Source organism: Ovis aries, chromosome 12 (assembly GCF_016772045.2).
Source record: "Ovis aries strain OAR_USU_Benz2616 breed Rambouillet chromosome 12, ARS-UI_Ramb_v3.0, whole genome shotgun sequence".
Classification (NCBI taxonomy): domain Eukaryota; kingdom Metazoa; phylum Chordata; class Mammalia; order Artiodactyla; family Bovidae; genus Ovis; species Ovis aries.
In genome coordinates, this window is record NC_056065.1 from 57,421,283 (window position 1) to 57,441,740 (window position 20,458).

General features: G+C 45.0%; 1 protein-coding gene across 3 annotated transcripts in view; it reads right to left on the bottom strand.

Annotated features, from left to right (window-relative positions):
- Positions 1-2,535: 2,535 nt before the first annotated feature.
- ASTN1 (astrotactin 1) overlaps positions 2,536-20,458 on the bottom strand; it is a 361,638-nt gene continuing 343,715 nt past the window's right edge. For all 3 annotated transcript variants that reach the window (XM_015099329.3, XM_042229137.1, XM_042229135.1), the window contains 2 exons: positions 14,436-14,619; positions 2,536-7,367 (listed from right to left, as the gene is read on the bottom strand). In XM_015099329.3, coding sequence (XP_014954815.2) covers positions 7,130-7,367; positions 14,436-14,619 — 422 coding nt within the window. In that variant the 3' untranslated portion in view covers positions 2,536-7,129. The remainder of the gene's footprint in view (positions 7,368-14,435; positions 14,620-20,458) is intronic.

Sequence of the window (20,458 nt, forward strand, 5' to 3'; positions counted from 1 at the left end):
TTCTCTTTTATGATCTGGCCTAAGGTAACCAGCAAGTGATTTGTAAAAATCTCCATGGGAGTTTTTCCCCTTTCTAGGAAACTCAGTGAGAAGCCAGCTCAAGAATGGTGGAAGCCAGATGGTGTAACGGTTAGAGTCAGACAGCCTATACATATAGACAGACATATAGGAGATGCCTATATGTCTAGGCCGGTGAGAACTAGGACAAGTTACATAAAATCTCTGTGGTTTTGCTTCCTCTTCCCTAGGAGTATCCAGTTCACAGAACCGCCATGAAGACTGAGGAGGAGTATGTCGTTAAAGTGTTCAGTGCAGTGCCTAGCACACTTTACGTGTGGAATGGACACACAGTTATGTCCAGGAAATTCCAAATGCAGAGACAGAAAAACAAAATAATTAAAAGAAACCCTTCCCTTCTAATGTTCTTTTTTGCCCCAAATTGTCTTCTCCTTTCCTTTTCTTTTGCTGGCCCTAGAAGAACCATCCCCGCCTCCTAAAGTTTCTACTAAGTTTCCGAGGTTGATGGCTCAGTTGGAAAAGAATCTGCCTGCAATGTGGGAGACCCCAGTTCAACTCCTGGGTCAGGAAGATCCGCTAGAGAAGGGATAGCCTACCCATTCCAGTATTCTTGGGCTTCCCTTGTGGCAAAGCTGGTAAAGAAGTCGCCTGCAATGTGGGAGACCTGAGTTCAATCCCTGGGTTGGGAAGATCCCCTGGAGAAGGGAAAGGCTACCCACTCCAGTATTCTGGCCTGGAGAATTCCATGGTATTAGTCCATGGGGTCCCAAAGAGTCGGACATGACTGAGTGACTTTCACTTTCCTGAGGTTCACCCTCTCTGAGGTACTAGGGATGAAGCATCACCCTTCTTTTTTATCCTCCTCTGTTAGAGCAGAGACTCACCCTACTGGTGAGTGGGACATTGTGCTTATGCAGCCCAGCCTGGGTAAACTCACCTCTCCTTTTCACGGTGAGTTCACACCCAGGACAGGAACTACTTTAATGATCGATCCCTGAATGGATGACCTAGACGCCACTGACCCCTCATCAGATTTCCTTAGTTTAGCAGACAGATCCCCAGAGTGCCTTGAAACAATAACCATTTTGTTGCGTTGCATAGTTTTCTGGGCTGGGAATTCAGGCGGGGCTTGGTGGGTGATTCTTTTCTTCCATGTGATGTTGATAAGAGGTCGCTGGGTGGTGTACTGCTGGCAGAAGGGCCAAGACAGCTTCATTCACGTGTCTGGGGCCTTTGCTGGAATGTCTGGGAGGCTGGGCTCCACTAGCCCAGAGTGCTTACCCATGACCTCTCCAGCATGGTGGCCCCAGCCCGGTGGCCTCCGATTTCCACTCCAAGAGCAAGAGTTCCAGAGAAAAAGGCAGAAGCCTCAAGGCTTTTTATGACTCAGACTTGGAAGTCAGAGCGTTCCATGTCTATCATCATCTGTTGGTCAAAACACTCATAAACCTGCCCAGATTCCAGAGGAGAGGCAGCAGAATACCCTTCTAGACAGGAGGGGTGTTGAAGAATTTATGGCTGTCTTTTAAAACTGCCAGTCTTCATCTTCTTTTAATAATTCCCGCTTGTGCACACAGTCCAGAGCCACTCACGGTTACTTTTCAAGAGGGCCGACAAGTGCCCAGGCACTTCATATCGGCTCTTAAAGAATTGAAAAGGATCATGTGTGTTGGTGGCAGCGCAAAGAGCGTCTGTATAAAGTTACATCGTAGGGAGGGGTCGAAAGAGACTGAGGGTTTTGAGCTACAGTTCATTACAGCCAGCCTCCCCCAAGTGCCTATACAGAATGCAAGATAAGAATGTGTCAGGCAGGGCCTGCCGCAATATTATTCTTAGATGCCCAGTGCATAAATAACACAACTCCTGTAGTGTCCTGTCCATCTCTGTCATAGTTCTTGTCACCCTTGTAAGGATGGGTTCAGTGTCTAACTTTTCCTATAAATGCCATACTCAGTGAGGTAGAATTAGCTTGTCTAATCAGCAGCGTATTCCCTATACTGCAGTGTCTGAAATACAGCGGATGAGCAATAAATACATTTTATTGGCTAATTATTTGGAGATGGTGGTAGAAAGAAAATGAGAACTGTTAATATCTAACACTAAGCTTATAATTTGCTATGAAGTTTTAACTTTTTTCCTACTTAGGTTGATGGGCTATAAGGCCTATGTATATAGACTCTAAAGGCTTCCCAGGTGGCACTAGTGGTAAAGAACCCACTCATCAATCAATGCAGGAGAGGTTAGAGGTACAGGATCAATCCCGGAGTTGGAAAGATCCCCTGGAGGAGGGCATGGCAACCCACTCAGTATTCGTGCTGGGAGAATCCCATGGACAGAAGAGCCTGGCAGGCTGCAGTCCATAGGGTCCCAAAGAGTTGGACACGACTGAGCGACTTAGCACTCACACATGTAGAATCTAAAGTATGACATCTAAAGCTTTAATATTAATAATTCCTCAGTTGGTCCGATCACATTATCCTGATTATTGAAAGACATAGGTAACATCCACACATCCAACACTTACTAACAGCTTAGTTTATTATTTAGTTGATTATTCCATTTGTATAATCGTACAATGATTCTCTTTTAAACAATACTGCTATACCTGAAGCTGGTCACACTATATCTCCCTTCCTTCTATAGTAGTAAAGTGGTTTTTTTCCACACTCAGTTTTTTTAACAGAACATTTTCAAATATCAAGAAGTGCGATGAACTAAAAATAATGAATGGACCAAGCTCCGTGGAAAACGATTGCACACTCAGTTAAAGGTCTAATGCTCTTACCATGGGCCATGTCCATTCAGGAGGAGCCCCGGGGCGGGGGGGTCTCGTGGGAGCTGGGGCTGGCAGCGTGTTGCTGGGTATAAGTGACTCCCTAAAGACCTGTTTGGCAGCTTGGAAAGTTGAGGTTTAATACTGGCCCCATCCATTACCTTTCTAGTCAAAATGGGTTCCTCCCACTGGGCAGTGTTTTCAGATTGTGACTGAGGGTGCCTTCCTTGGGCAAAATCCTCCAGTGAAATCCTCAGGGGAACCTCATGCTCTCTCGTGCTCCACTCATACTGACCTTATCTTAACTTGAAAGTAAATGGGACCCAGGCATAGGGGCTGTGTGTACAGTGTGCGTGTGTGTGTACCGTGTGTATATAGTTTGTGTATATGATGTGTGTTTCTGTAGTGCATGAATAGTGTGTGTATACTGTATATATCTATAGTATGTGTCTGTTGAAAGTATATACAGTGTGTGTATTCTCTGTGTAGTGTGTGTTGCGTATGTACAGTGGGTATGTAGTGTGTGTGTATACAGTGCGAGTGCCTATGTGTAGTGTGTATAATATATATAGTGTGTGTGCACAGAAGCTGTGTGTACCTATTGTTTGTATTTGTGCGGTGTGTAAATAACGTGTGTAATCTATAGTGTGTAGTATGCACATATGTACAGTGTATATAGCATGTGGACAGTGTGTGCATATGTGTGGAGTGCGTGCAATGTGCATGTAGTGTGCATTGTGTTGTGCATGTAGTGTGTCTATACTGTGAAGAATTTATAACGTATGTAGTGTGTCTGCATGCGTGTAAATGCTGGGTGTTTTGTGTGGTATGTGCATGTGTACGTGTGTATATGCTGTGGAGTTTGTAGAGTGTGTGTGTCGTATGTGCACATACAGGATGTGTGTTGTGTGTGTAGCGTGTGCAGTGTGTGTGTGTAAACACTGTTGAGAGTGTGTGCAGTGTGTGTGTACTGTGTGGAGTGTGTACAATGTGTGTGCAGTGTGTGTATATAGTGTGTATACAATGTGTGTGCAGTGTGTGTTATGTGTGCATGTGTGTTGTATATAAATATATGCTGTGTCATGTGTGTGTGTGTGTGTAAATACTCTCTGTTGGGAGTGTGTGTAGTGTGTCTACTGTGTAGAGTGTGTACAATGTATATGTAGTGTGTGCAGTGTGTGTGTGTGTGTAAATACTCTCTGTTGAGAGTGTGTGTAGTGTGTCTACCGTGTAGAGTGTGTACAATGTATATGTAGTGTGTGCAGTGTGTGTGTGTGTAAATGCTCTCTTTGAGAGTGTGTGCAGTGTGTGTGTACCCTGTGGAGTGTGTACAATGTGTGTGCAGTGTGTGTATATAATGTGTGTAGTGTGTGTTATGTGTGCATGTGTGTTGTGTGTGTGTGTGTGTATATATATATATACACTATGTTGTGTGTGCGTGTGTGTGCAGGGCACAGGGGACACTGAAGGAGGAAGAGGCTCGCAGAGGCGGAGGAAGGGGGTGAGGAGGGTCATAGGCAGGAGAAGCAGACAAGGATAAGGAGGGACCTTGTGGGGGAGACAGGAAGAGGGAGGGGAGTGTGAGCCTGCTTCACTTCAGAGACACACAAGGAGGGGCAGGAACAAGGAATGGTGGTCCTGATGCCGCTCCCTGGCCCTGCCCCAGTTCAAGATAGCAGCAGCCCAGATGGCCTCTCGTTGGCTGTGAGGAACCCCTGTGTCTTCTGCACAGACTTGAATAAAGGATCGAGACACGGCAGCAGGGGCAAACCCAGGCCTTCCCAGGCCCCACCCCAGTGGTTGGGGTCCCCCCTCTGCTGCCTGTACCCCTTCCTGTCTGGTCAAGGTGAGACACTGACCCTTGAGGCGTTTCACTTGAGGGGTGTCTCAGGGTTTTCTGCCAACCCTTGTTCTGGAGGTGCATTCCAGAGCTTGATATAAAACCTCTCCATCTTTCTGTGGAAAGAGAGGGGCGTGAGGTCACAGGCTTGCTCCCAGGCACCAGCGAGGAAGACTTGTGACCCGCCCTGAAGTCCCAAAGGGCACCCAGCTGCAGGGTGAGGATGCCGTGTCCCCTCCCACTGCACCACACTGCGGGCACGTCTGTGCCAAGGAGGCAGGGGCCAAGGAGAGTGGGGCCCGGGCAATACTGAAGGCAGAGCTGAGGAGGGTAAGGGCTTATAATCCTGTGCTCTGGAGTCCAGAGCCTGAATTCATATGGTACCTCAGGCAGGTAAGAAAGAGTAGCTGTGAGAATCTGTTGTCAGTAAAGTGCTTAGAGCAGTGTCTGGCACACAGTAAGCACTCAATAAATGAGCTCTGTCATTCTAACCGGGCTTCCCAGGTGGCACTAGACCCACCTGCCAATGCAGGAGACATAAGAGACGTCAATTCCATCCCTAGGTCAGGACGATCCCTTGGAGGAGGGCATCACAACCCACTCCAGTATTCTTGCCTGGAAAATCCCATGGACAGAGGAGCCTGGCAGGCTACAGTCCATGGGATCACAAACAGTCAGACACAACTGAAGCAACTTAGCATGCATGTCATTCTAACCATTTAGAAAAACATCAATAGGGTTCAACAATGGGCTTTAAAGATTCTTGTCTCCTTCCTGACCATTCCCTTGTGTTTCTAAGTGCAGAGTCCTGGTCAAAGGCAGGGTGGCTGAAAAAGTGTGTGTTCAGTGTGTGTTCAGGCCTCTGAGGTGTGTGTGTGGGGACAGTTAAGGCCGTTGCTGGTCCACAGGACCCTGCAGAGCACTTTCTGAGGGGCTATGTTTCCCTCTGGTTGGGCACCCATTCATGCCAGTGCTAACGCTCAGGGAACCGGGCAGAAACAATGACCTGATCTTTACCTGCAGTCAGGGGAGCTCACCTCCACAGGCACTGCTCATGCTCCTGCAGCTAGAGGGGGGTGAAAATGGTGGACTTATCATCCAGAGAAATGACTGGCAAAACCAGCAACATAATTAAGGAAATCTGGCAAAGGGGGTGTGGGGAGTGGATGGAAGGGTTTTTTGAGGGGGAATAACTTCAGTTCATTATAACACTGCCATGGAGGTCTTGAGCCCACCTGACCAAAGCAAGCATCAGCCAGGACTGATCTGTGCAGGATAAAGGCTGTGGACACTGCAGATTCCAGGTGTGTGATGTGTACTGCTGGTCTGGAGAAGTTCACCCTGGAGGTGCTGGAGTTTTTAAAAGAAGAAACTATACTTTTTTTTTTTTTTCCAGAATGTGGACTGTTAACTAGACTCCCAGGTAGACTGCTCCACAGGTGCATTATGTTGCCTCTTAAAGATCATATTGTTTGGAGGAGGAGAGGGCAGAGTTCTTCTGGAAGGAGATTTAATTCCAGTCCTGTCTTAAAAGGTTATTATTGTTCAGTATTATTCAGCTCAGTCGTGCCTGACTCCTTGCAACCCCATGGACTGCAGCACACCAGGCTTCCCTGTCCTTTACCATCTCCTGGAGTCTGCTCAAACTCATGTCCATTGAGTCGGTGATACCATCCAACCACCTCATCCTCTGTTGTCTCCCTCTCCTCCTGCCTTCAATCTTTCCTACCACCAGGGTCTTTTCCAATGAGTTGGCTCTTTGCATCAGGTGGCCAAAGTATTGGAGCTTCAGCTTCAGCATCAGTCTTTCCAATGAATATTCAGGACTGATTTCCTTTAGGACTGACTGGTTTGATCTCCTTAAAATAAGAGAGGACCCAAAAAGCCAGGAGGCCCACGGGAGCCCACGGTGGAGGCTGAGCTCACCTCTGAGGTGTGAAGAGAGCAATTGGAAGGCCTGGGGGGAAAATCACAAGACCCATAGAGCAGCCACCTTCCCAGCTTTCTTGTCGTTCTCTGTGAGCAGAGCTCAGGTTCCCAGCATGAGAGCTTCCAGAGGACACATGAGAGTAGGGCCTGAGGTTGTTCTAACAACTTTCTGGCCTCTTCTCTGTCCCTAGTTGCACGGGACTTAGGAACTCAGCAAAGCTGCACCAACCAAGTGGCCTTTTCACGAGAAGCATGGCAGAACTCGAGCATTCTGATGAACCTCTTGGACAAAAAATGAACAAAAAAACTAACTGCAAAACAAGCCCCAAAGTAACCCCCTAAAGAGAAATTTTTGAAGCCCTGGCTAGCAGGCTTACTGACCACGCAGATGGAGAACACGATACCAAAGAAGTTCTGCAGGGAGCAAGGGTCACCTTCTCCCCAGTTTAGCTGTTGTTTGTGGAGGTTTGAAAGTTCCATTAAAAAATATTAAAAATCCGCACGCCAACCCAGACATTCCCCTCCTCTCTCCTGCTTCCTTTCAGCAGCCACTCCCTGGCATCAGGGCACTAGATATCTTTGCTGTCCCCATAATCGTTGTAGGGGATACTCAGGGTCTGCTCCTCGCACGTCTTCCTAAGGTCCCGGCTGAGCTCTGACCAGTCAAGTCCATAGGGCTTGATCTCGCTGTAGCGGCAGCCCAGGTACTTGAGGGAGCTGCGTCGCAAGCCTATCTTGGGTTCCTGGAGGAGTCCGTTGCACCAACCGCTGAGATCTCCAAGCTGAGAAAGGATGAGGCCAGCTTTCCTATGGAGCAAGCACAGAGGATGCTTAAGTTAGAAAGGCGAGAAGGCAGGAAGGACAAGATAGTACGCTTCAAGAGGGCAGAGCCCAGGCTGTTTTGCTTACTGTTCCATGTTTAGTGCTTAGAAATGGGGGCGGGCGGCTGGGGGGAACTTCCATAAATGCTTGTCAAGAATGGGTGAATGTTTGCAGCAGCACCTTTTACAATAGCTAGGACATAGACACAACCTAAATGTCCATCAGCAGATGAATGGATACAGAAATTGTGGTACTTATACACAAAGGAATATTACTCGGCTATAAAAAAAGAATGCATTCCAGTCAGTCCTAATGAGGTGGATGAACCTAAAACCTATGATACAGAGAGAAGCAAGTCAAAAAGAGAAAGACAAATATTGTATATCAATGCATGCTTACTAATGGAATCTAGAAAGATGATACTGATGAACCTATTTGCAAGGCAGCAATGGAGACACAGACCTAGGAAACACATTTATGGACATGGGAGTGGGGGTGGAAGGAGAGGGTGGGGCGAATGAGAGAGTGGCATGGAAACATATATATTACCATATGGAAAAACAGACAGCAAGTGGGAAGTGGCTGTATGACACAGGGAGCTCAACCCAGCGTTCTGTGAAATGATGCCCTAGAGGGGTGGGGATGGGGTGGGAAATGGGAGGGGGGTTCAGGAGGGAGGGGGCATATGTGGCTGACTCATGTTGATGTATGGCAGACGCCAACACGATATTGTAAAGCAATTATCCTCCAATAAAAAAAACATAATTAAGGAAAAAATGAATGAGTGAAATAATTAATTAATAAGGCTGGGTGAGCAAAGTAGGGCATGGAGATGAAACAAAGAAACAAAACGCAATGAGGACAAATAAGAAAAAAAATGACTAATGCTTTAGAAATTTATGCCCTCTTGAAATCATAGAGTTGTCAGTTTCAAAAGACAAGTCAGATCAATTTACTTTAAAGCCAGTAATTTATCATCATTAAATGACAAACATAATATGTTTGACTGGATATTTCCCTTTTCAAGGCTATTTCTGAACTGAGTAGAAGCAGCCAATATATTGCACTCGGGGGATATCAAGTGTAACTAATTACGCCTGTCTGAAGGTAATTATAGTGTGATAAGGGCGCCAACAATAAAGTCCTCAGTGCATACTGACACAGGGCCATTCTTTGGGAAAATGCAGGCTCTCAGTAGCACACATCACCTAATTAATCCCCAGGTGAGCTCCTGCTCTGTTTTGTAATCCCCCTCCAAAGTCAGAAGGCCCCCATCCAAAGACCAGGAAGAAACGGAGGTGACGAGATAGCACCTGAGCTGTTGCAGATCCCCAAGAAAACCAGAACCAGAGAACCAGACAGAGGAGGGCAAGGTCTTCCCAAGTTCATGCACACTGGAAAGGAGTGATCCCACAGGGCTAAGAATAGGGTGTGGGACCCTGCATGTAGCTTGGGGAAGCTGGCTGTCACCACAATCTTGCTAATCAGTATATAGCTTCTCCCTGGCCTCCACTTCTGATGTCAGAGACAGGACCCCCTGATAACCAGTTTTCAGCCCACACTGGCTTTGACTCTGAACACTTAGGAATAAGTGAAGGAATGGGGTGCCCCTCATTTAGCTCTGTTCTTTCCCTTCTTCCAAAAACCATGGGTGACCAGAGACCCACAAAGGAATAGTCTCTTATTCCAACAAGCCCATTCAAAGCTGTAAAATCTGCCTGGAAGGCTCAGGGAGCAGGACCCCTTGCGGTATTTACATGGGAGGAATCATCTTTTCTAATTCAGTCCACAACTCTTTCCAGAAACTGGAAGTTTACATGAATGAGCTCTCAAGAACAAGAGGCATGTTCATTTCAAGTCTCTTCTTCCGTCCTGGCTCCAGCACCACAGGGGTGAGCTCACCGCATTCCTAGGAGGGCAAGCGAGGGATGGCGGGGGATGATGTTGGATGTAAGGTATTGAGCTGCGGCAGCAAAGTCAAGGGGCTGTCGGAGTGTGAGGTCATCGGGGGCCAGTTGCGTTTTCTCCCACTTCAATGGTGGGTCAGAGAAAATCAAACAAACACTCTGCCCACTAAGTCACATCTTATTCAGATTGTCTCTCTTCTGCCCATCAGCCTCTGCTGTTTGGCTAAGCAGCCTTTCCAAAAGCTGTCAGCAACAGGGTCTTTGGTGGCCTTCCTCTTAATCTGCCCTGCTGCATGTCATTAGCTGCTGACACATTCTTGGGAGGTGGATGAAGGGCGCGGGAAGGAAGAGCGAAGGGCAGCCTCTGCCTCTGCATCATCTTGAAGAGATGGATAAAGGAACACATCCCAGCTATCCTCTCAAACAAATGGATTCAATTAGCCCATGGAGTTTTGTGGCAATTATTAGCGCCCGCTTAAAAACAGAAAATATTTAATTTGGGTCTCCCTTGACTATCTCAGAGCCTGCAGCTTTCTTCTTTCTTAAGAGCGAGGCAACAAACGCTGTTCCTCAACATAGTTCAACTCTCAGGAGGCCTCCATGAATTTGGATGCAACTGGATTGAACTGAACCAATCCTTTCTCCTTGCTTGCAGGATGCATGTACCCACCAACGCTTTTCTATTCACTCTCATAGCTAACTCCAAAGTGGGCTGATGCAGCTCAAGGCAAGAGACTTGTTTCTTGTGGTTCTCCCTCGGATCCATGACACTGAAAAATAAAGCTTTATTTTCCATGAAATAATGAAACTATAATTTCCCCCTAATATATAGCCTTGAAATCCCAATATTACACGTGAGAGACTCTTCTGGGAAGAGAGTTTTGAGAAGAGTGTCAAGTCAGCAGCAGGCCTTACTTTACAGTGAGATCCACGTTTTTTTCCCCTGCTCACTTTCATTAACCAATTTTCCTTCTGACTCTTGAGTTACAAGAGAGAAATTTTAAAAGCGATCCATACTGCCTTCCATTGAGATGATGCATGCAGGGTTAGTGCTATTCAAATTGTGACATTTACGTTTCCTGACAAAGAACTGCATATATGCACACTCCATAAATGTCAGAGGGAAGGAGGCAGGGAGCAGGAAATCGAAAGGAAAGCAGCGAGCACAGAGGGAAAGGGGACAGAGCTGGAGAGAAGGGATGATACTCATTATGAGTAATAATGAGGGCAGGAGTAAGGGTAAGGTATGGAACAGGGAAGATATTTCTTAATATGTATCTACTTTCTAACCCAGGGTTTGCTTTTTACCAAAACTGAGACAAAACAAGTTAAAAGGCCCTTATATAGTTCTCTCTGCCTCCCATCCATAGCCATGGCATCTGTTTGCCCAAGGACTATCAACCTTCATAAATTTCAGGAAATGATTTATGGAATGCCAAAAGATTCTTCCTGATCTTACACATAAAATCATTTTATTTTAGGAAGATAATCCTAAATTCTCTCCTTCCTTCAAAAGTAAGAGAATAGGTGGTGGAGGACAGATGTCTTACATGAGGGTCTCCCAAGAGAGTTTATAATTTCAGGTCACAAGAGGCACCCTGAGGCCGAGTCACCCTTCAGTCTGATGAGAGGTCAGATGGTTGGGATGACCTCTGGGTGATATCCTTGTTCATCTCTTTGGCAGAGGAGCAAGAATTCTGAGTGCCAGAGGATACTACTATGTTTATTTTCTTCATTTATTTTCTCCTCTTTTTCTTTCTCTGCCTCCCCTCTCCCCTCCTTCTTTCCCTCCTTGCCTTATTTTTGTTCGTTTATGAACTCCTACATAGTTTGGGAACATATAAGTACCAACATTCTACACGAAGAGCCTCTTCATGTGTCTATCTGAAAATTCCACTATTGCCAGGGGAATCTTCTCTTCTCAGAGCAGCAGTACACAGCCATGATGAATGGAACGGATGAAAGGGGACTCTCTACACATTCCTCCCACTCCTCTCTTTCCAAGAACTCTATCTGCGTTGCTGTTGTTTTTGTTCAGTCGCTAAACTCTGTCTAACTCTTTGCGACCCCATGGACTGCAGCATGCCAGGCTTCCCTGTCCATCACTATTTCCCGGAGTTTGCTCAAATGAATGTCCATTGAGTTGGTGATGCCATCCAACCATCTCATCCTCTCTCACCCTCTTCTCCTGACCTCAATCCCAGCATCAAGGTCTTTTCCAATAAGTCGGCATCAGGTAGCCAAAATATTGGAGCTTCAGCATCAGCCCTTCAATAAATATCCAGGGTTGATTTCCTTTAGGATTGACTGGTTTGATCTCCTTGCTGTCCAAGGGTCTCTCAAGAGTCTTCTCCAGCACCACAGTTCAGAAGCATTAATTCTTCAGCACTCAGTCTTCATCACAGTTTAACTCTCACATCCATACATGACTATGGTCCAACTCTCACATACATACATGACTACTGGAAAAACCATAGCTTTGACTATTTGGAGCTTTGCTAGCAAAGTGGTATCTCTGCTTTTCAATATGCCATCTAGGTTTGTCATAGCTTTCCTTTCAAGGAGCAGGCATCTTTTAATTTCATAGTTGCAGTCATCATCCACAGTGATTTTGGAGCCCAAGAAAATAAAATTTGTCACTGTTTCCACAATCCCCATCCATTTGCATGAAATGATGGGACTGGATGTCATGATCTTAGTTTTTTGAATGTTGAGTTTTAAGCTGGCTTTTCACTCTCCTCTTTCATCCTCATCAAGAGGCTCTTTAGATCCTCTTTGCTTTTTGCTATTAGAGTGGTATCATCTATATATCTAAGGTTGTTGATATTTCTTCCAGCAATCTTGGTTCCAGCTTATAAGTCATTCAGCTTGGCATTTCACATGATGTACTCTGCATAGAAGTTAAATAAGCAAGGTGACAATATACAGCCTTGACGTAATCCTTTCCCAATTAGGAACCAGTTCGTTGTTCCAAGTCCAGTTCTAACAGTTGCTTCTGCATAAAGGTTTCACAGGAGACAGGTAAGGTGCTCTGGCATTCGCATTTCTTTCAGAATTTTCCAGTTTGCTATGATCCACACAGTCAAAGGCTTTAGCATAGTCAATGAAGCAGAAGTCGAGATGCTTTCCTGGAATTCCTTTGCATTTTCTATGATCCAGCAGATGTTGGCAATTTGATCTCTGGTTCCCCTGCCTTTTTAAAATCCAGCTTGTACATCTGGAAGTTCTGAGTTCACGTGCTATTGAAGCCTCACTTGGAGAATTTTGAGAATTACCTTCCTAGCATGTGAGATGAGTACGATTGTGCAGTAGTTTGAACATTCTCTGGCATTGCCTTTCTTTGGGATTGGAATGAAAACTGACCTTTACCAGTCCTGTGGCCACTGCTGAGTTTTCCAAATTTGCTGACATACTGAGTGCAGCACTTTAATAGCATTACCTTTCAGGATTTTAAATAACTTAGCTGGAATTCCATCACCTCCACTAGCTTTGTTTGTAGTAATGCTTCCTAAGGCCCACTTGACTTCACACTCCAGGATGTTGGGCTCTAGGTGAGTGACCACACTATCTTGGTTATCCAAGACCTTTTTTTTATAGTTCTTCTGTGTATTCTTGCCACCTCTTCTTTTTTTTTTTTTTTTTCGCCACCTCTTCTTAATCTCCTTTGCTTCTGTTAGGTCCTTTCTGTTTCTATCCTATATTGTGCCTATCCTTGTATGAAAAGTTCCTTTGGTATTTCCAATTTTCTTGAAGAGATCTCTAGATTTTCCCTTTCTATTGTATTCCTCCATTTCTTTGCACTGTTCACATAAGAAGGCTTTCTTATCTCCACTTGCTATTCTCTGGAACTCTGCATTCAGTGGGTATATCTTTCCCTTTCTCCTTTCCCTTCTCTTCTTTTCTCAGCTATCTGGAAGGCCTCCTCAGACACCACTTTGCCTTGCATTTCTTCTTCTTTGAGATGGGTTTGGTCACCGCCTCCTATACAATGTTGTGAACCTCCATCCATAGTTCTTTAGGCACTCTGTCTACCAGATCTAATCCCTTGAATCTATGTGTCACCTCTACTGTAAAATCACAAAGGATCTGACTTAGGTCATGCCTGAATGGCCTAGTGGTTTTCCCTATTTTTTTCAATTTATGCCTGAATTTTGCAATAAGGAACTGATGAGTCAGCTCCAGGTCTTGTTTTGTTGACTGTATAGAGCTTCTCCATCTCTGGCTGCAAAGAATATAATCAATCTGATTTGGTATATATAACTTATCTCTGAGTTATATAACCTAAAAGCAGAGGCATTGAGGAAGTTGTAGCCTTAGGGTCATGGTAAGTTGACAAACACTACATTATCCTAACTTTGGCCAAGTTAGATGCCAAGGTGGGTCACTGGCTATCCCTACTCTGCCTTTCAAGAGAACACAGAATTTAGCTCAAAATATATCTTTATGGACTACCCTGGTGGTCCAGTGGTTAAGAATCCGCCGGCCAATGCAGGGGGCACCAGCTGGATCCCTGGTCCAGGAAGATCCCACGTGTCACGGGGCATCTAAGTCCTTGTGCCACAACTACTGAAGCGCGTGCGCCTAGAGCCCGTGCTCCACTGCAAAAGAAGCCACTGCGATGAGAAGCTCACGCACTGCAAGGAAGAATAGTCTCTGCTCTCTGCAACATGAGAAAGCCCTCTCAAAGCAACGAAGATCCAGGGCAGCCAAAAATAACAATTAGCTGATCAATTAATTTAAAAAATAAAGCTGTATATGCATATAACACATGCAGAGTTCATATACAATAAATTTTTTGGATAACCCCTTCAATAAAATTTCTAATTTTCTTTCAAAAGACTAAGCTTTTGGCTCTTACAGTTTAGCCTTTGGAATGCTGCATCAGCATGATAAGGGGTAAAACAGCTCAAGGGCAAAGGTTTTTTTCAGAGCTCAGGAAATGCATTCATGACTTGACTCCTTCATACAGCTTATCCATAATGAATCTGTATGAACTGAGCTGCCTAGAAGCACAGGACCTACTTCTCCAGGCACCTAAGCTCATCCAGGATATCTGCAAATTCATGAAGGCAGTATTATGGTGGAAGAGGTACGAAGTTTCCAAGAGCTGAGGTCTATAAAAGAGACGATGAAGTTTATTGATTACCTGGGGCCCAGTTCATCCTCACACCGCCAGGTGAATTCTCCGAAACTCTCGTAGTGCTGGTTATAGTGGTAGAGGACTCGATGGAGAGTGGGGGAGCCCAGATCCAGGAGGGTGTTGTACGCCGTCTGCTGCTCCTTCCCGCTGGTATAGCCGTTGAAGAGATTGTAGATCTTGTCTGCTATTTCTGACAATGGGAGAAAAGGCACATAAATAAGATTTCATATGTGTGTGTGTGTTTGTGAGTACGCGCACGCACACGTTAAGTTGCTTCATTTGTGTCTGACTCTTTGTGACCCTATGTACTGTAGCCCGCCAGGCTCCTCTGTCCACGGGGCTTCTCCAGGCAAGAAAACTGGAATGGGTTGCCATACCCTTCTCCAGGGGAGTCTTCCTGAATGAGGGATTGAACCAGCAACTCTTATGTCTCCTGCATGGCCAGATGGGTTCTTTACCATTAGCACCACCTAGGAAGCCCATATATATATATAAGTGATTTATATGTATATGTATATATGGTTATAAATACAAGCATGTATGTGTATATATGCATGTAAATGTGTATCTGGATATATATGCATGTGTGTGTGTGTGTGTGTATGATACTTAAAGAACACTGAACCTAAAGCCTGGAGAAAAGTGGTTTGAGTAATTTACTTTATTTCTGCCCCATCAAGTTTCAGTTTTCTCTTCAATAAAATGAAAGGCTTCAAACAGAATCACTCTGAGGTCAACTGCAGGGATAATTTTCTTCACCCATGTTTCCTAAAAATACAGAGCCGGAGGCAAAAGCTCATAGATTGATACTTTATTGGCAAATGCAGTCCCAGGGAAGCAGAAGGGAGGATAGAGAGAAATGAAGCAAGAAAGGAGGCAGAGAAAAATATTGGAAATTGCTCTAAGGAACTGATGGTGGTTTTGTAGGAGACGATGTATGAAGTTACTCAGTTCCCACCAGTGCTTCCACAGGGAGAAAGAAAGAAGACTTTATATCACGCTCCCATCCAGGATCAGTCCATGGGACTTTCACGCTTGCTCCTGGGAGGCATTAACTCCCCTGCCCCTCTAGGCCGCATAGCTTTGGGTACAAATGCGATTCTGCAAAAGCAGTGTGGAAGCCCTGAGCAGTGGGGAGCAGCGTGTGGCTCAGGGACGAAGTGAGGCACGGCCAGGTCATGCCTCCAGCAACATGAAGACCTGGAGTGGCTGCGGTGCCAAAGGGAACCTGACCCTGTGACCACAGGAATGCAGGTCCTTCGCTAGGGCCACCCAGACAGCTGGGAAGGCAAGCTTGCGGTGCTAGATCTGTGCTGACATATACATTGAATCCAGTGCATTCTGCAGTTCCAAACGAGTGATCTTTTGGTTTAGATTTCTGTCTCCAAGGTATGCACTGATAAGCCCAAAGTTGGTGATGTGGCAAAGTGGCAGTGAATTTGTGTACCTCGGCATTCTTTCTTGTGGAGCTCAAAGCACTTTATCATTAAATATTTTCTCATTAAACCTGTCAGAAAGGACATTTGTTCACACTTCCTTCCTAAACAGCTGGGAATTTAGATCTGGAAAGCAATGCTTTGTCTTGGACCTAGAGTTAAATCTGGGGATGGAGAAACTAAGTTCTACAGGCTTCTGAGTCAGACTTTGCCCGCTTGACCCCCTGTTGTCCAAAAAGCCCCGATTCCTTTTCAAATGAATTCAAGGCTGCTGGTAACAACAGAGCCATCATTGTAAGAGTTTCCTGGGTTGGAACAACTAAAATTTTTACCTCTGCCCAAACACTGCTATGATTTCATTTTTTATTCTATCCTGCTCATTGTCAGGAGCCAGATATTACTTCTTTAGTGTCCTGAGTGGCCAGAATAAGGCTAGACATTGTAATAGCTTCAAAGATGTTAGCTCAGTGGGGGAAATTCATGACTTTGGGAGTCATTTGAATCTGCTTTGGGGGAGGGTTTCTGGTGATGTATCTCCAAACCAGGTTACACCAACCCATTAGCAGTTAAACCCTTGTAACCAGCATCTTTAGCTACAATAAAAATAATTTTAGTCCAGAAATTCATTTGGATTTTCAGGACTTTAAAATTCTCAGGTTGTTAAAATAAGATCAAGAAATAAAGTGGACAGTGATTTAGACTATAACAATTTTGGTATTTATCATATATTAATAGAATATAAAGAATATAAATAAAATTATATAGATTTTAAAGAGCTCTGGTATTTGTTTGTTTACAGACTATTTGACTGCCAAGAATGTTACACCTGTGAATTCTAATCCTCACACCAGCACAGTACAATGATTATGAATGTTCTTGTCCTACAAATGAGGACCGTCACAAAGGCCAGGTTATCTGCCCAAGGTCGCATAGCTGGTGTGCGCTGGAGTCAGGGTTGAAAACATTATCTACCTCCCATTGCTCTTTTGCCTCAATGCTCAGGGGATGGTAGCGTTAAACCAATTTGACATGCAGGAGGCAGAGTCTTGGGGTATGTATTCTGGAGTGACTGCTTCTGGCAGAGGACATTTCCCTGGCTGACCCATAGATGCTACACGAGAAAGAGTCCAGTCAATATGCAGGAGTCTGTCATTTCTGCAGTAGAGATGGAAAGAAGCAGAGGGAATATCCTAAGAGCTCTGCTGTGTTCAATGGGAGACGGGGAGTGTGCACTTAGAGAAGAATGACCAATAGAGGAACATGCATGTGATCAGATCAGGGCCCAGACAGGGAGGGCTAGGGTTCCTTCTCCCACCCTTTCACTGATGTCAGTCTGTTCTTATGTCTGGTGATGGGACGTAGCATCCCAGGCTCCGGCCCTGGTGGTGACATTTTGCTGAGGAACAGTGATGACTGAGAAGGTGTTTTCTGGCCTATTTACTATTCTCCTAACACAACAGTAATATCCAACTAGAGAAGGCCATTAGCATCAGCATTTGTGTCCAAGACCAGGTGAGATAGGCCCAGGTTCCGTGATAAATCTCCTAAAACCAAGGTAACCTAACTCTAGGGTGTGCTTAAAAGCCTCCATCAGTAAATGCGATGCTATATTCAGAAAGATCTACATGCTAGGCTTCTGGAGACTGAGTATTTCTGGCTCTTCCTAGCTCCACTGAGGGGATTTATGGATATTATTTCATTAGTTTTCATAGCATCTGAGGAATTCACTAACTCAAAGAATGTTAAAGACTCTAAGGCATTTTTGGTTATCCTTTACCCAGCTTTCAGCTTCCCAGAAGTCTTGAGCTATCCAGAATACATATGGGTCTTTCCTCTCTTGACATGCAGGGTGTTCAAGAATAGTTAAAAATGCCAGTGAAGAGATGGCAACGTGTCAACATATGCAGCCTCATCACAAAAAGATAAAAAAGAGAGACAGAGAGAGAGAGAGAGAGAAGGGAGTTAAGAACTCTTGAGCAGCAGAATAAATCAACAGGGTTGGGACTAAAGGCCTCAGACCCAAAGGTATGGTTTGAGAACAGGCACCATGACACCGAATGGAGCCGGGCTCCACTGGCTGTGTGACCTTGGATAAGTTACTTAACCTTTCTGGGTTTTAGTTTCCTTGTTTGTTCAGTGATGATCAATAACACATACCTTCCAAGAGTATTATGAGGCTAAAAGTGATGATGAATGTAAAGCCTTTCTTTCGCATGATGTCTGGAAGGAGCAAGTACACATTTACTGACTCATTGATTCATTCTAAAACATCTTTAACTGAGTGCTTACCACATGCTTGACATTTTTCTATGCACTTGGGCTACATCAGGGAGAAACTTGGATAAAAATTCTCATTTTATGATACAGTCTGGTGGCAGGACACATTCAGTGAAGCAATAGACATAATATATAAGTAAAATATGCTGTGTTAAAAAATAAAACAGGACCAGGAAGACTGGGAGTGCTTGATGGGGCATTGCAATTTTAAATATGAGGGAAACGCTGGAAAGATGACAATCAAGCTGAGGCTTGGAGAAGGGGAGACAATGAGCTGGGGACGTCCAGGGCAGAGCAGGCCAGTGAGAGGAAACACTAGCACAGAAGCTCCCCAGCGATGGTGGGCAGCAGATCTGAAACATGCGGATCACCCATGGTGTTTGGAAGTGAGGGAGGGAGAGAGCTGGCCAATACTAGATATTATTTTTTTAAATCACTGTTACTGGTTTTCTACTTGATCGTGTTTTTCCCAGTGCCATGAGACAGAGATTGAAACACAGGAGTCCAAGAGCGGGGCAGGGGGAAATAGTCTTATTTAAATGAAAAGGAGTGACTCCAAGGGCAGGAGGGAGCTTTCCTATCCCTCAGCAGTGGTTGCCTTTTTTTACTAAGAAATAAGCATCCTGGGAAGCATCTATCCCTTCTGCAATGGCCTCCTTGGCGGCTGTGATGAAAGTCTCCTGAATGGAGGTCCTAAGTCATCAGTTTCATTATTTTGGTGGGGAACTACCTAAAACCCCAGTCTGTCCCTGCACTGATGGAACTGACCGTAGAATTCCACGTGAAAACTTGAGGACCATGAATCCCAACTGGCTTTTTATCTTTGTCATTCTTGCGTGCTGTGTTTAGTCACTCAGTCATGTCTGACTCTTTGCAACCCCATGGACTAGCCCACCAGGCTCCTTTGTCCATGGGGATTCTCCAGGCGAGAATATTGAAGTGGGTTGCCATGCCCTCCCCCAGGGGATCTGCCCAGCCCAGGGCTCAAACCCAGGTCTTCTGCTTTGCATTCTTAGCACTGTCCAAACTGCAAAGTCCCTTCCCCCGCATCCTCCAAGTCTGTCTGTCCTCTCCCTGACCTTTCTCTCTCTATGCTGCCCTGTGCTTCCTTCACACCAGGGATTCTCAAACTTGAGAATTAAACTTGATTCACAGGCAGGAAGGCTTGTGAAAGCCCAGGTTTCTGGTTCCCACTGAAGTTCCTGATCCAGTAGGTCTCAGATAGAACCTGAGTGTCTGCATTTCTGATGAGCTCCCAGGCGATGCTGCTGTTGCTGGTATGGACCACTCTTTGACCACCACTGCTCTATACTAATTCATTCTCTCAAAACTTGCGCACTTCCTCTGGGACCAGCACTGTTACCTGGCAACCAACTCTCCCCTTGCCCTTGACCTTGGCTCACTCTTCCTTCCCTCCATATCCCTATGATGGCTGAAACTGGAGAAGGCCCCTCCCCCAGATGTCTGTGTGTCTTCCTCCCTCACCTGCTTCCCAGCCCTCTCTAGCTGAAATTCTGCTCTCTGCAGCTCTTAATCCATTCCCCTGCTTCTCCATAACACATGTCGCTATCTGACACAGTATTTATTTTTATTCCCCCCCCTTTTTTGTTTTGTTTTTTGCTTTGTCATCCCTGCTTAAACATAGTCTCCATGAGGCAAGGGATTTTTTTTTTCCCCCTAAAGCCTAAGTCAGATATTCAGGAAGGGCTTGAAATAAGCTGTTTTATTTGATAAATTCAGAAATCTGATTACAGAATTCTTGAAAATAGATTCTGAGCCTTGTTCTTTTTGTTTCTTTAGCATCTAATACCAGGGTGTGTTATTAATGAGTAAATGGCTGTGGAAGTAGCAATGAAGAAATAGATAGGATTTGTGTTTGGCATCAGGAGAGGAGGATGGATGCTGGAGGAAAGATGGATCAGAACCAGCCTTTGCTTAGTGAAGAACTCCTATAAGGCTATAAACCTAGAGACTAAGTTGATTACTTATTACTGAACATAGCCTTTCCTGCTAGGAGAAGGGTGGTTTTACTGGTAGAAACTCATTTGGTCAAAGGCTTTACAGTCATGAGGTGGTAAAATTCTTCATAGAAGAATTCCTAGTTTAGGAAAATGATCATATAAGAAATAGAGTGTGGCTTTCTGTTAGATAATTAGGAGCTGAGGTCATGCTCTGGGTCACTTAAAAGGTAATTCCCATTTGTTACTAGTTGTAAACTCCACTCAAGTGAGTTATATTTATGATCACCATCTGGGTTTGAAGAGGCAAAGCATTTTTTTTGGGGGGGGGGGGGATAACTGCTAGGCCAGTACTAAT